The 15,096-nt window shown below is 46.3% G+C and overlaps 1 protein-coding gene across 2 annotated transcripts in view; it reads left to right on the top strand.

Moving 5' to 3' along the window:
• Positions 1 to 15,096, top strand: part of glra3 (glycine receptor, alpha 3) — a 48,503-nt gene that overhangs the window by 14,907 nt on the left and 18,500 nt on the right. For both annotated transcript variants that reach the window (XM_063477097.1, XM_063477096.1), the window contains exons 2-4: positions 22 to 158; positions 1,735 to 1,802; positions 14,496 to 14,719. In XM_063477097.1, coding sequence (XP_063333167.1) covers positions 22 to 158; positions 1,735 to 1,802; positions 14,496 to 14,719 — 429 coding nt within the window. The remainder of the gene's footprint in view (positions 1 to 21; positions 159 to 1,734; positions 1,803 to 14,495; positions 14,720 to 15,096) is intronic.

Raw genomic sequence — 15,096 nt, 5'->3', positions numbered from 1 at the left:
ATGACGTGTGCTGTGTTTCAGTGACAGCGTGGCTCGGTGTAAGGAGCTGGACCATGCTGCGAGGACACGCCAGGTCCCGATGTCTCCCTCTGACTTCCTGGACAAACTGATGGGGAGGACTTCTGGCTACGACGCCCGGATCAGACCGAACTTCAAAGGTAACTACAGAGACGTCCGTGTTTACTGCAGGAAGTCGTTTGGCCTGTGAGGAAACGTGTTCACGCGTCACGGGCCGAGCTGCTTGATGCAGACGGCTCCCAGCGTTCGTGACTGAACTTTGAATCAGCTCCACGTGCAGTCTGCAGCTCCGGCTTCACAGCAAGCCGGCTAAACATTCATGATTACTGATTATGAAACACCTGCAGCCGTGTCACCTCCAGAAACACACCCAGCTGCCACAACCGTTAGGACACACACAGCGCCTGATTTTATTCATGCGCTCCACATTAGTTCATGTCCAAAAACCGTTCTAACAGCGACTGCTGCAAAGAGAATAAATAATATTACTGGAGAGCGCATTTCCACCAATCAGAGAGGGTGTTTGTGTTTGTTTCTAAGCTCGGAGGAGGACGCTCATCCTCCTACAAATGAGTGAGAAGCACAAACGTCTTCTCTGTTATGTGAACATCATACACATCTGCAGAGACATGAACATGGAGGTGAAGGCGGGACTTCCTGTTGAAGTAAAGATTACAGAGTATTCAGATACAAAAACAGTGATTTTGATTTAAAAAAGCACTTCTGAGAACATGAATGTATGTGCTGCAACAAAAGTTTGCACAAATGTTCAGAAGGTTCACTAAAACCTCCAAAGCTCCTGAACATCAGAGCAGACAGAGGATGTAAACCACAACTGGTTGGCCCAGTATACGATCACTAGATGCTACTTGCAATTCTTTTCACACATTCCTCCACCCGTTGCTGTGCAGCTAAGACGGAGGCAGACGTGCTGGATGCATGCTTCATGGTTCAGCCCAAACCTGCAGTGCTTGCCCCACGGCTGTGCTTCAACGGCTGCAGGCACAAGTTAAAACACGTAATCCTTCATACACTCAAGTAACGTTTTAGTATCTCTATATATAATGTGTAAACACACACATATGTCGAGTATTCATATCTTAGTGAGAACGTCTAACTGACATAACCCTGAACCTAACCATAACCTGTAACTGTAACCCTGACACTAAACCACATTTAGAGTCTAAAAGATGCCTTCAAACTTGTGGGGACCAGGACCCCACAAAGATATGAATACACGCACACACAGGCTCACACGCACACACACACACACAGGCTCACACGCACACACACACACACACAGGCTCACACGCACACACGCTCACACGCACACACACACACACACAGGCCCACACTTAACCTCAGGTGCAGGTCTCGAGAGCAGGACTGAGATTTATCTCTAACACGAGTAATTCATGATTCATGTTGGAGCTGAGTGGGTGGAGCATCCACGGGTTGGATGAGTGATGAGCGAGTGTGGGAGTCGCTGTTCTGAGGAGACTATGAGGACTTGGTCCTGTGCAGCTGTTGGCAGCTTCCCCCAGAAGTTGGAGTCAAGGCATAAAGTGGAACAGGAAGGAGACACAGGTTTAGAGAGCAGTGTAAGCAAGCAGACGTAGACTGACTGTTACTGGCTGAACTGGTATACATACACCCAAACCAGTCACAAGAGGTGGGCGGAGGATGAAGCTGACGTATGTCCTTGTCTCTCGGCAGGTCCTCCCGTCAATGTTTCCTGTAACATTTTCATCAACAGCTTTGGCTCCATTGCTGAGACGACCATGGTGAGTAACAGCTTCATGTTTTTAAAGCAGTCATAAACATATTGTAGCTTCCTCCACCTCTCAGGAACCGAGCTGGCTGCATTTCTCTGGAACACTGAACACCGTCAGGTGTTGCTGCTGCACTTCGCAGCGTGCGTTAAAGTCGCCGTTCGTCCTTGACCGCTCGATAGAATACATGAGCGCACAGGGCCGACTGCTCTGGGTGGTGCTCGGCGCACGGAGAGGAAGCTGTCGGGCTTATTCAGCTCAGACGTCGCCAAACGCAGACCGAGGGCAGTATTAGTAATTTAAGCCTTTCATCACCTCCTGATTAGTGAGCATTGTCGGCATGTTCTCATTCCGAGAACAGGAAACACGGCCAGGTGTCCTGCTCCATGATTTTTCAGTGTGCACGCTCAAACCACGATTGCTGTCAGAGGTCAGAGGTCATCGTTCTCTAAAAATGTTTGGAGCGTATTTTGGAGGAGGGTTCGGCACGGCGCTGCAAACTCACAGCCGTCACAGCCACAGTCAGGCCTCTGTGTAATCAGGATTCATGAGTCTCACTCAGAAAAGATCCTTTTATTGTTTTAAGTCCAATCAAACGAGCTTCAGTGTCAACAAGAGCTTTCTCAGTGAGACGGTGACTAACCAGAGCAGGTCTGTGCTGGAAACACTGGGAGCTGGCTTCACTTCAGCAGAAGGGTCCTGATGATGTGATTACTGTGAGCTGTGCTCGCTGCCAGGATGATCCCACCCTGCTGCGGTGATGTTGAGGTCCGGGCTCTGCAGGGTTGCTTTCACTGCACTGGTGCTGTGTGAAACACCAAGCCTCTGCCAATCAGAGGCTTCCGTTAGGCTCCCTGCTGTCGTCCGTCTGAGCTCTGCATCCTTCTGTCTTCAGTCTGTCTGTCCCCAGTCCTGGTGTCACGCTCACGCGTCGTAATCTGAGTCTCGCTGTGCGTTACTTCCTGCTTTATTTTGTTAGTCTCCTGTCTCGTGTGAGGCAGTTTTGCTTGTTCTGTGTCGTTAGGTAGATTTAGTTCACCTGAGTTCCCAGGTGTGTTCCAGCCCTCAGTGTCCTCCAGCTGTCCCGTCTGTTTTGTTTCCTGTGATTTCTTAGAGTCTGCTCAGTGCAGTTCCTGGTTTCTGTTCAGCAATAAAGCTGTTTTGCGTTCTGCAGATGGGTCCACGTCTCTGCACACGGAGCGTATTTTCAAGTAGCTGATGTCCAAAGAAGGAGTTTGAAAACCTTCACACAGCTGGAGAGCTGCAGCTCAAGGCCACCGTAGAAAATATAAAACTGTGCGGCTCCTGTGCAGCACAGTGTTGTGTGATAAGAGGACTGTATATGGTAGTTAACTTGGAATCAGTATTTAAAGGCCAAATAATCAGTTAAAGAAAAGCTTCAAACTGCGAGCAGACAGGAAGTCACGGTGACGAGTGGAGACGATGACAGAGCGAGGCAGACAGAGACAGAAATCAGAAGAGACAGACGAGCAGACAGGAATAGCAGATGTGCGCCGCAGACATTTACCGAGTCTGACAGCAAATACTTTAAAGTGACGTGAAGGCGGTCCGCCGTGCACACGAGCTGCTTTGTACACCGATACGGTACGCGCACACAAACGCGTCTGCAGACCAGGATCAGGTTTCGTGGTCTCGCTGCGCCGACACTTCAGAGCGTCCGGTATGAATGTCCCCGAATGCTCCGAGTGATGCACGTGGCCCCTGACGTTCAGGCAATAAAAGCATTTTTTCATCAGTTTTGTAACCTGTGAAAGTCACTCCAGCTCCTCCAGGATTTAGGAGTGCTGCAGAGCTGTCCCACCCTGTTAGGAGTCTCCCCGCCCGGCGGCAGGCGGCAGGACAAACAAGAGTGCACTCGAGGAGACGCGGGTGGAATAAAAGTAGCTGTGATTTCTTCCAGGATGTCGTGCATTCATACTTTATCAGCTAAGACATAAATTTACAACAACCATGGTGATTTCTTTCCCCTTAAAACACAATGCATATTCAGAACTTCACTCTGCAAATGTAATATTAATATTTATTTTGGTTTGTCTGTCATTAAAAACATCCGTGACATCACGACTCGCTGCACACAAACGATGCTCAAAGTCAGAAACATTCAGAGAGCAAAAGCAGGAAGAGGAAACAGAGTGGGACTCCTGCAGCAGCAGCTCGTGTTTCTCATCCCTCATCATGTAAAAACTGCCTGAAAGCCTTCAGGCTGCTGACAGGTGGCCCTGAGTTATGCTGCTACAGGCTCAGGCTGCTGGGGGACTACCCATCATGCACCGGGCTTTTCTTTTCACACTTCATGTTTTTCACGTTATTAACCTTCATCTTTTTTGATCTGTCCTTGTCTCCCCTTTTCTCTTCTCCTCACTCCAACTGTTGGAGTTTCTTCCTGTCAAAAGGGAGTTTTTCCTTCCCGTTGTCACCGATTGCTGCTGCTACGGGGTCATGTGATTGGACTGTCTACTTATCTGGTTAACAGTTTTAAAGTGATTACTAATAAAAACTGAAGCACTCGATGGAAAAAGCACCAGAGCACTCTCTCATCTGCTCGTCACAGAGCCGGTCTCTGTGGGTTTAAAAAGAGGGAGCGCTGCTTTAGGCGCCTGTAAACACACAAACGTCTTTACATCTGTAAATATAAGGAATGAAATATTTCTGTGGTCTGAACTGCTCTGACACCGGGTCACTTCCTGTGGCGTTCCTGCATAATTATCTGAGCGGAGCTGGTCGAGATCCACGGAGCGCTCTCGGAAGATGGATGGACGAGCTGATGGATGACTGAAGCGACAAGGACTAAGTGCTTTGTGCACCGCTGGGAGCTGCTCTGATGGAGCCCTGTGTGTGTGTGTGTGTGTGTGTGTGTGTGTGTGTGTGTGTGTGTGTGTGTGTGTGTGTGTGTTTGCCTGCCGTGTGACAACTGTCATGAGAAATTTCATAATGTATGATATTGCTTTCATTTGACTTTTATTATTTATCTGACACACCTGAATTTTTCATGATCGCGCGCGCATGTGTGTGTGTCTGTGTGTGTGTGTGTGTGTGTGTGTCTGTGTGTGTGTGTGTGTCTGTGTGTGTGTGTGTGTGTGTGTGTCTGTGTGTGTGTGTGTGTCTGTGTGTGTGTGTGTGTCTGTGTGTGTTCACCTGTCACTGTATGGTTTATAGCAGTGAGAATAACTGAAGCGCTCTGTGGCTGCCTCGGTCGTGAGGAGGGGAGCAGCTGTGATGCTTTCCCTGATGGAGAGCAGTTTGTTCAGTGACCTCTGACCCTAGCTGACTCAGATGCCAGTGATGGCTCCAGCTCCTCACCCATGTTTTCACAGTGTTAGTTGCAGTTGTTTTCCTCTGGAAGGCGACCACGTTCTCTTTTGTCCTCCTGACATTCAGGAGAAGGTGATTTCTGACGGACGTCTCCACCGAGCTCCTCAGCAGCTCGCTGCACTCTGACTCCTGCCCACCAGTAACACAGCGAGCCTCTGCAGGGTCACCAGCGAGCATGATTCAGTGTTTGGGTCGCTGGAGTGTTAGGAAGTGGTTGGGCATTGAAGACACTGGAAAACTAAAAAAAACATGATTCTCACCGAGCCGCCAGTGCCACCCAGGTGAGACTGAGCACGCTGCAACAGGTAGATAACAGCATCATCCACCCTCACAGGAGGGGCGAACTAAGCCTGGCAAGAACCAGACTGTCCACCTCCGTGATATGTGACTTTCTGATCAACACATTCAGCTCAGTGGCTCGGGCCAATTCATTCACAGAAAATTAGAATTTTATTTTTTTATGTGGACTCGTTGAGTTTCTGTCCTCTTCACACGTGGCACTAGGACACCACGCTCACTGGACGTGAAAACATGAAGCAGAGATGTGCAGGGCTCTAACCAGACGTATGTTAAAGCTGCTGATCCAGCGAGAGATTTGGAAAACTGAGCGTTAGATCTAAAATCAGCTGATGGGGGGCGTGGTCAAGCACAGTTTAATCTGATAGCCGTAAAGAGGAAGAAGACACGGCAGCCATATGTCAGGTCAGGATTCAACCGTCGCTCCTTTCAAACAGCTGAGCGCTAACCGGCTGAGCACGTCCACCTCTGCCAAGAACCCCAGAACGATAACTGGAACAGAAACTGGTAGGGCGGTGATCGCACTGATGAGGATCGTAAACACGTTCATACTGAAAAGTTCAGCGTCTGCGTTTCTAGGAACATGTAGACCTTCAGCACCGGCACATCTGAACCCAAAGTGCCCAGTTTGTCTTTGGATCGCTGTCAATAAAGTTCATCAAACAAGTCACAGCTGCCCTAAATCAATATTATTGGTAATTACCGAAATCACTCTTTATATTTCTGAAACAGCTGATCCAAGAGCGTGTCCAAACTCTTCAATCTAAATAATGTTTTTGATTCTAAAATATAATTATTGCTGTTGTTTCCATGGATTTAAAAAAAGCAGAAAAATGTGGTTGAATTAGTGATTAATAGTCTTTGATTACTAAAGAATACTTATAATGAATTCAGGTTGAGACGTCTCGCTCTTGCTCCGAGCAGTAAAAAGAGAAGTGACTGTAAAGGAGAGGGTGGACGTTACAGCGCGTCGTGATGCTGGACGCTCTCTGAGACTAACAGCGTGAGACATGAAGTGTTCTCGCTGTGCGGTCGAGTACACTTCAGAGTCGATGGAGAGACGGGTACTTAGAGAATGCACCGAGGATGAGGCGGCAAACGCAGGCTGACGGAGGCAGATGTCAGGAAACTCAAGAATTTAGATACTAGAGACAGAAGGAAGTCCACTGCTGACCTTCAGGCAGAGATCAGAGTCTGACAAAGTCTCCAGTGTGAGTAAAAGCAGACGACTGAACCAACCAACAAGCAGCTGCTAAGACGCCATTATTCATCCAGAAAAGCCTCAGATTTGTCAGGGAGCATCACCGGACTGTAGATGACTGGAAGAAGCTACTCTGGATGGACCAGTCCAAGTTTGAACCCTTTGGTTTATGTCTGCTTTGAATGGAGAACGTTGGATGCTAGATACACCACACCCACACTGAGCAAGGACCACCAGCTCCACATCTTGGTGCATCATGCAGTCTTTTCTTAACTAACAAGATGATGACCCCAACCATTCTTTACAGCTGTGCAGAGACTCTTTGAGCAGGAAAAAGAAGCTGGAGTCCTGGGACTGAAGGACGGGCCAATTCAAACTCCCGCTGAACCCTGTTGATCAGATCTGGGATTTAGTGGATTCAACAATGGATCGCACCAAAGTTTCATCCGAAATGAGGCTCTAGGAACAGCTGGGAACTCTTCAATATTTGATACCAAAACAGAAGGAAGACTACTTAAAACAATACTGATATCAAGGAAATTGAGGCCTTAAAAAATGCATATTATTCTTTGGTTATCATGTGTGAATAAGGACATTTTAGTAGTTTCAGTTTATCTTCCTAATAAATAATAATATAGCTGTTGTTTTAAACAACTGTTTGACAGATTTCTAAAATATTTGTTAAGTAATGCATGCATGCATGCATGGATGGATGGATGATGATGATGATGGAGGGATGGTGGATGGATGGATGGATGTTTGGGTTGATGGATGTTGGATGATTGATTGATTGATTGATTGATAATACTTTATTCATCCCGAGGGAAATTGGGTTAAGGCTGCCAGCCGTGCCAGCGCCATCTCACCCTTCCGACCATATGTACATTACACAAACATCACAGGGAAGACAGGTCAGAGAGGTATAACAATGGAAAATGCACAACATGAGGAAAGACGAGGAGAAAAAAGAACTCCCCCCAGACTGAGCTCCAACAGGGAGATCAGTTTGAGAACAGAAAAAAAACACCTCAGCACAGGAATCATCACATCTCACAACATAGAAGACATAAGCTTTGAAGGCGTTGGATGGATGATGATGATGATGATGATGGAGGGATGGTGGATGGATGGATGATGGATGATGATGATGATGATGATGATGATGGAGGGATGGTGGATGGATGGATGGATGGATGATGATGATGATGATGATGGAGGGATGGTGGATGGATGGATGGATGGATGATGATGATGATGATGATGGAGGGATGGTGGATGGATGGATGGATGGATGGATGATGGATGATGATGATGGAGGGATGGTGGATGGATGGATGGATGGATGGATGGATGATGATGATGATGATGATGATGGAGGGATGGTGGATGGATGTTGGATGGATGGATGTTGGATGGAGGGATGTTGGATGGAGGGATGGTGGATGGATGGATGTTGGATGGATGGATGGATGGATGATGATGATGATGATGATGATGATGGAGGGATGGTGGATGGATGTTGGATGGATGGATGTTGGATGGAGGGATGGTGGATGGATGTTGGATGGAGGGATGGTGGATGGATGGATGGATGGATGGATGTTGGATGGATGGATGGATGGATGATGGATGGATGGATGATGATGATGATGATGGAGGGATGGTAGATGGAGGGATGGATGGATGGATGGATGGATGGATGGATTGATGATGATGATGATGGAGGGATGGTGGATGGATGGATGGATGGATGGATGGATGGATGATGATGATGATGATGGAGGGATGGTAGATGGAGGGATGGATGGATGGATGGATGATGATGATGATGATGGAGGGATGGTGGATGGATGGATGGATGGATGGATGGCGGGATGGTGGATGGATGGATGGATGGATGTTGGATGGATGGATGGATGGATGATGGATGGATGGATGAGTACCAAATATAGGTAAAAGCAAATTATGCAGAGCAGATAAGATAAAAACTGGAAATTATTTGTGTGAAAAAAAAGAGTAAAGCTACTTTAAAATAATAACTGCAACAACAACAATAATAATTGTTCACATCTTAAAGGGCACGCTGTCAGAAATCCTAGAAGCACGTGAAACATGTCCTGATGTAGCACTCATCCATCCGAGGGGCTGTGGAGGTCTGATAGAGCTCTGACACACGTACACCCCACCGATCAGTACAGCCGATCAATCTTTAAAGATGAAAACTCTTAATAAGCACTCTTATATTCATGAAAACATCTATTTTGGAGTTATGAAATTATAAACAGACCTTTAATAAATACAAAAACTATGTGGTACTATTTGCTAAAAATGCCCGGGTCAGCACCAGTTTAACTTCAGATGATGTGTCTTCAAGTCCTGGACAAAAAGTCACAGCTCACATTCTTTTAGCAGCTTTAGTTCATTTTTAGGGTGTAAACGATTTTAAATGCAGGAATTTATAAAAAGTACCTTTCAGAGAAACATCAGTCATTTATGAGACAATTTTAACGGCAACGAGTGTTTGTAACACTTTTTCTTTGTTTAAGACCGATTTTCCCCAAAACAGTTTAGCATTATATCAGACAGAGGATCAGAGCTCCAGAGTGATTTTTTTAACACACAGTACCACACATACTGTACGTGCACACACACACACACACACACACACACACACACACACAGGGCTTAGAGCCAGGTTGGCTCACTCGGCTCCACGCTATCTCTGATAAACAGATTTACTTTTATTAAACTGTTTTTTATTTGTTCACTCAGTCTCTCCATCCTCTTTAATCCACTGTGTGTGTGTGTGTGTGTGTGTGTGTGTGTGTGTGTGTGTGTGTGTGTGTGTGTGTGTGTGTGTGTGTGTGTGTGTGCACAGAGAGACATGATGATGGTTGTCCTCACTGGAACCTTTTTCAGTTAAACCCTGTGTGAGAAGGTTTTTGTGCACCTGTGCGTCGGTTTACAGCCGACCCCTTAACGTGCTTGAATGCTTCAGTTTTGGTCACTTGGGTGCAGTAAACACCCACAGCTCATCTTAAGCATGCGTTTGCAGTGGGTGTGCTGGCTGCAGAGGTGGACGTAGCTTCTGTTACCTGTTGGTTAGGTGAAGATTTCACTCAGAGCAGCTCCCTGCTGTCACAGACAGATTACTGCGTGGACAAAGTGAGCACATGTCCTTTGTCCTTTTAAACGTGCACAGGATTATTGGTTTTAAAATGTTTGAATAATTAGCTGATCGCACCACATTTCTTAAATATCTGAAGACAGGACTGTGGGCGGAGCTCTGGGACCAGAGGTGGTGCTGGAGCAGCAGCGCTAAAGGCAGGAACACCTAAAGGATGCTTTGAATGTCCTTCAAGAAGCCTGGAGAACTTTTCCTGGAGATACTCAGAGTTCAGTCTGTGCTGAAGGATAAAGGTGTTCACACCAAACGTTCACTTTACAGCTCGCTAGAGTTGGACACACACTGCTTTTGCCTGATTTGCTGCATTTCCATGTATGTTTGCACATTTCAGTCTCAGAGAAACCAAAGCAGTGAGCTTAAAGACGCGATGAGAACGACGTCCTCGGGGAATTTTCCTGTGCTTCATGACAACAACCGACACATTTACAGTGGACTAATACTACTACTGCTCATTATTTGATCCATTTTGAAGCATTTAAAAAATGCAAACTCAAACTAATGTGTTGCATTTGTTTACCTTCCCCTCTTCTTCATTAGACTGCAGTAAATACTTAAAGCACGGGGCGAGTGTGTACCAGGAAGGATTTTGAAACAGGACTATTAAAGAAAGATTCTGTGTTTCATGCATGGTGCAAATACTGCTCGAAAGCTAAAATAATTGATAGCTGAACAGATGCAGGACACTCTGGCTGCCAGCAGAGATCAGGAGTGTGAGAGCGTGCAGGATCGCCCCGGGTCAGCCGCTGCATCGCTGCACAGTGAATAGTATTTCCTGAGTCCTGCGTCAGTGAGCGCTGAGACACCAATGAATCTGCAACATGACTCCCTGGGAGCCGTGATCATGGCGTTCGCTCTCCTACGACTGCAAATGTGATGCAGCGGTGCAGAATAAGTCACCTGTGAAATGTAATATCCACACAGCTCTGCCCTCGCTCCACTTTTATCCACCTTCTTACTCTGCTGTCCTACAGCGGGGGGTCTGTTTCTCTTAGGTGTTCCTAACACCTCGCCCTCCTGTTGTATGTCGGTAGGCTACACAACAATCTGAAATGTCTAAGCTGAAGTTGTGGCAGGGCTGTTGTGGGTTTGGGCCCTGCGACACGTCTGAGGAGAAGTCGCAGCTCGTGAAATAAAAGCAGCGCGTTCAGAGGCATCGACGCTGTTTGAGTTAGTTTCATCAGCCACATGTGTGCTCTCTGCACAGCGACTCCAGCTCCACCCGAGCTCTGCTGAAGTGGAAGAGCAGTGATGTCACTTCCACTCAGTGAGCACAGCGAGCGGTGATGCTCACTGCCTTTTACAGTGCATTCTGGGAATTTTCTATGGAGCTGTCGTGCAGTGGAGTGATAGTGTCATCGGGGCACTCGCTTCACCATCGAGGGACCAAACAGTCGTGTTTCCTGCAGATGGCTGTGCTGCTTTTATTCTCGTGGAGCGTTTAAACCTTCCAAAAAAATCCTCAAACAGACAAATGGAGCTGGTTACTTCACTAAACTGCATCCTTGGGAAAAGAGGAAGGATCCTGCTGAGTCATGCAAACTCCCCCGTGGGGTCTCTGGCTGTTATCCCGGCAGATCAGCTGATCTGAGTGCTCAGCTGAGTCCCACATTCAGTTTGCTAACCTAACAACTTGATCTGATGTCGTCGTGTTGGTGTTGTTCCTGGATCATCATCACTGATGTTGGTCCAGGTTAAAGTGACCAATTACACTGTAGTGATGCCACAGTTCTGGGACATGGAAACACAGTCACACCCTAACCACCCTCTTTTTAGATTTTTTTTCCTGAGTGGACATCTGCAGGTTTTTTTCCAAGTCACAAAACTATGACATCACCACACTGCTACTGTGATTGGTCAGATCCAATGTTGGTGCATAAACAACACTGACACAAGGATATCAGATTGACCAAACTGCTTTAGCCTCTCCAAAGCTGCTGCACACCTACCTGCAAGCCACTTTGCAACCCACATCCACCCCAGCTCCTTCTTTTATGTTGCCTGATGCGATCGTTGTTGGCGCTGATACCCAACCCAAGAAATATGGTTGTTGATAATGAATTAGTTATCTTATATATTTTTAATGCTTCCATGGGATCCCTTACGGTGGCTGGGAAGTGCAAATCACATTTACGTTTTGTGGCGTTAGCTTCAGCCTCTTCACTCCTTTTTGTGCTTCCTGTGGACGGTCTCTGGAGCTTTTGCGGGACACAGACCAGGCTGAAGGATCAGACACCCTACAGCAGCGGTCCCCAACCCCCGGGCCTCGGACCGGTACCGGTCCGTGAGTCGTTTGGAGAGTTGAGGCTCAGGTGTGAAATGTATGGTTTTCAGGGTTTTTATCGGTTTTCAGCGTTATTTTGTTACCGTTTTTATTGTTAACTCGGTTTTCCTGGGTTTTTTCACATGTGATAAGAATAAATCTTATTTTTTTGGTACCGGTACTAGTTTTATTTTGTTGTATTTATCCGCGACACCTTAAAGGCCGGTCCGTGAAAATACTGTCGGGCATAAACCGGTCCGTGGCGCAAAAAAGGTTGGGGACCGCTGCCCTACAGTACTGCATTCAATATTTCAACGAAGGTCACTCATATAGTGTTATCGTGGACATGATGTTAAGTTTGCATGGTGTAAATATGAGTTTAAGGAGTCTTAAAAGTAAACTCAATAATGCTGGACTTTACCGAAGAAAACATTTTCACTCCAGAACAACGATCATTAACGCAATCAGAGCGGAGCTTCAAGGACCTGGGCGCACAAAAAGGAGTGAAGAGGCTGAAGCTAGCGCCACAAAATGAGCAAAACATTTTCCATTTATCTATGTAGTGCAGCGAGCACCGTCAGGGTAATAAATGTAACGAAGCGCTGTGAGGAGTTAGTTTCTAGACATTTGTTGACATCCCGCGTTTAGCTGCTGCTTCTTCTTCTGCCGCTAATTTAAAGGCGCTTTACCGCCACCTGCTGGGCTGGAGTGTGGACCATGACGGTTTTAAGGCCTGGATATTTTCTTAAGAAAATCCCCGTGACATTTAAAAATCTGAACATCATTATCTCACCCATACTCTTTTGTAAAATCTCTTCAAACATTAACTGAACACTACTTCTCTGAAAAGCCCTCGTTTAGCTGACTACAAATCACTTTTCTGTACTACAAATATGGAGTAAGCCTAATCGTTGAGTCACTTCCGGTATTTCAGACAATCCCTTTCCGTCTAGAGCCACTTGTTAATTTGTTGCAGACTTGTTAAAGTGTTTTCTGAAATGTTATTTTGTTGTTGATGTTGTAAATGTGATTTGCACTTCCCAGCCACCGTAATCCCTGCTGTGATCAGATGTCTCTGGAAGATTAACTGGATGTCATATAAGGGTTTGTAAGTCACAGAGTAAAGGATGTGATGGTTTGATGAACTTGCCCATTCTTTGTACCGTTCCTTCAAAGACCATGTTTCATTTACTTTTACTTCTTTCATCTTTATTTAACCAGGAGGTCTCTCAAGGTTTACTTTCTATCTGTAGGTAGGCTGGCTCGAGCCGAGTCGAGTGTGGTGCCATCTGTATAAAGGTGCACTTTAGCTGTAGACATGAAAATAAAACAGGGCCTAAAATTGAGCCTTGTGGGATTCCTTACAGGAACTTGATTTACATCCATCTGTACAAACACACTGTGAACCAAGCTGTGGCCCCTGTAGTCACTCAAACTATCATCTCTGAGTCTTCACAGCAGCAAACAGGGCAACGCTACTTCCTGTCCAAAGCATTAAAAATATAACTTGTTGCTGCTGTTTTGGTGCTTCGACTGAGCTGTAAGAAATGAGTCGCCTCGAGGACACTTCGAGGCTGATTTGCGGTCACATTGCTGCACGTTCATGCCTGCGTATACTGATGGGAGTAACGAGGCGTCAGCCGCCTATAAGGTGTGCCTGTGCATGAATACATGTGTTCACTGACATGTTTGCGTCACGCTATCCTCCAGCACAGCTGATGCACAGGTCTATAATTGATTTACAGGCCTCTGTCTCATCTGTGTACACCTCAAGCCTTTCAGTCAGGATAAAAATATGACACAGGTTCAGTGATTGGTTATACGAATCAGGTTCCAGGAGCTCTGTGAAACGACACGCAGCCCAATTTATATTCGCCCTGTGGGAACATGTTCAGGGAACTTGTCCTGTTCAGACAACACGAGCATGCATATCTGTGTGTCAGGAGAAATGCAACAATATGCACGGCCTCCTTTGTCATGCTTTTCACTCCCTAACACGTCAGTGTGTGAAAGTTCTGCGCTGCAGGCCAGTTTAGACTCTATAGACTCACTCGCCTTTGGATTTGAGTCTCTCGCTGAAAAAAGATTCCATCAGCTGCCTGTAGAGCTTTGATGGGGCTTTGTGGACGTGGACTAACGTCCTCCTCGTTATCTTTGACCTGATAACAAGCTGGATGTTCGCCTCCTCATCAGTCTGGAGAACGCGGTACCCTTGATTTCCAGTCAATCAGGCCACAGAATGGGTTTCCACGTGGTCACGAGGGACAGCTGTATAGTTTCTCCTCCTGTTCTCGTGTAAATGATTTCTGTGGTTATTTACTTTTACGTTTCTGACAGTCCCTTGTGTAAAACAACAGCAGCATGTGGGACATTAGTGTATGTGCTTCTCTATGTGTGACTTATTCGTGTTATGTTGTGTGTCTGCAGGACTACCGAGTGAACATCTTCCTCCGTCAGCAGTGGAATGATCCCAGGCTGGCGTATTCCGAATACCCTGATGACTCTCTGGACCTGGATCCCTCTATGTTAGACTCCATATGGAAACCGGATCTGTTCTTCGCCAACGAGAAGGGAGCCCACTTCCACGAAGTCACCACAGACAACAAACTGCTCAGGATATTCAAGAACGGCAATGTTTTGTACTCTATAAGGTGAGCAGCAGCACGGTTAAGAAAAACCTTTGTGACACACAGAGTCATGTGACTCTGACCTCTGTTTATTTCCTGTAATTTGAAAGTACAAGCTCCTTTATGCGTGAAACCAAGGAGCGGTGTGCAGTGTATATACATGCATACATGCTTTCATAGCCAGAGGCACGCAGCGAACTCTGAGATACCGAGGAAGACGCATCTGCAGAATGAATATATGCACGTCTTCAGTCGTGTCTATTTAATCAGGTCACTGATATTGAAATGTTTAGAATATCTTCCTGTTGTTGGATTCAAGTCCATCGCCTCAGACTTCATGGTGCTAAATGTAAGTCGCAACATTTTACAGTAACTGTCAGTTTTATTTCTACAGCACGTTC

This window comes from Pelmatolapia mariae, linkage group LG6 (assembly GCF_036321145.2).
Source record: "Pelmatolapia mariae isolate MD_Pm_ZW linkage group LG6, Pm_UMD_F_2, whole genome shotgun sequence".
In the NCBI taxonomy this organism is placed as follows: Eukaryota; Metazoa; Chordata; class Actinopteri; order Cichliformes; family Cichlidae; genus Pelmatolapia; species Pelmatolapia mariae.
Note: the sequence above shows the minus strand (reverse complement) of the source record. Positions and strands in the feature narration are given on the sequence as shown.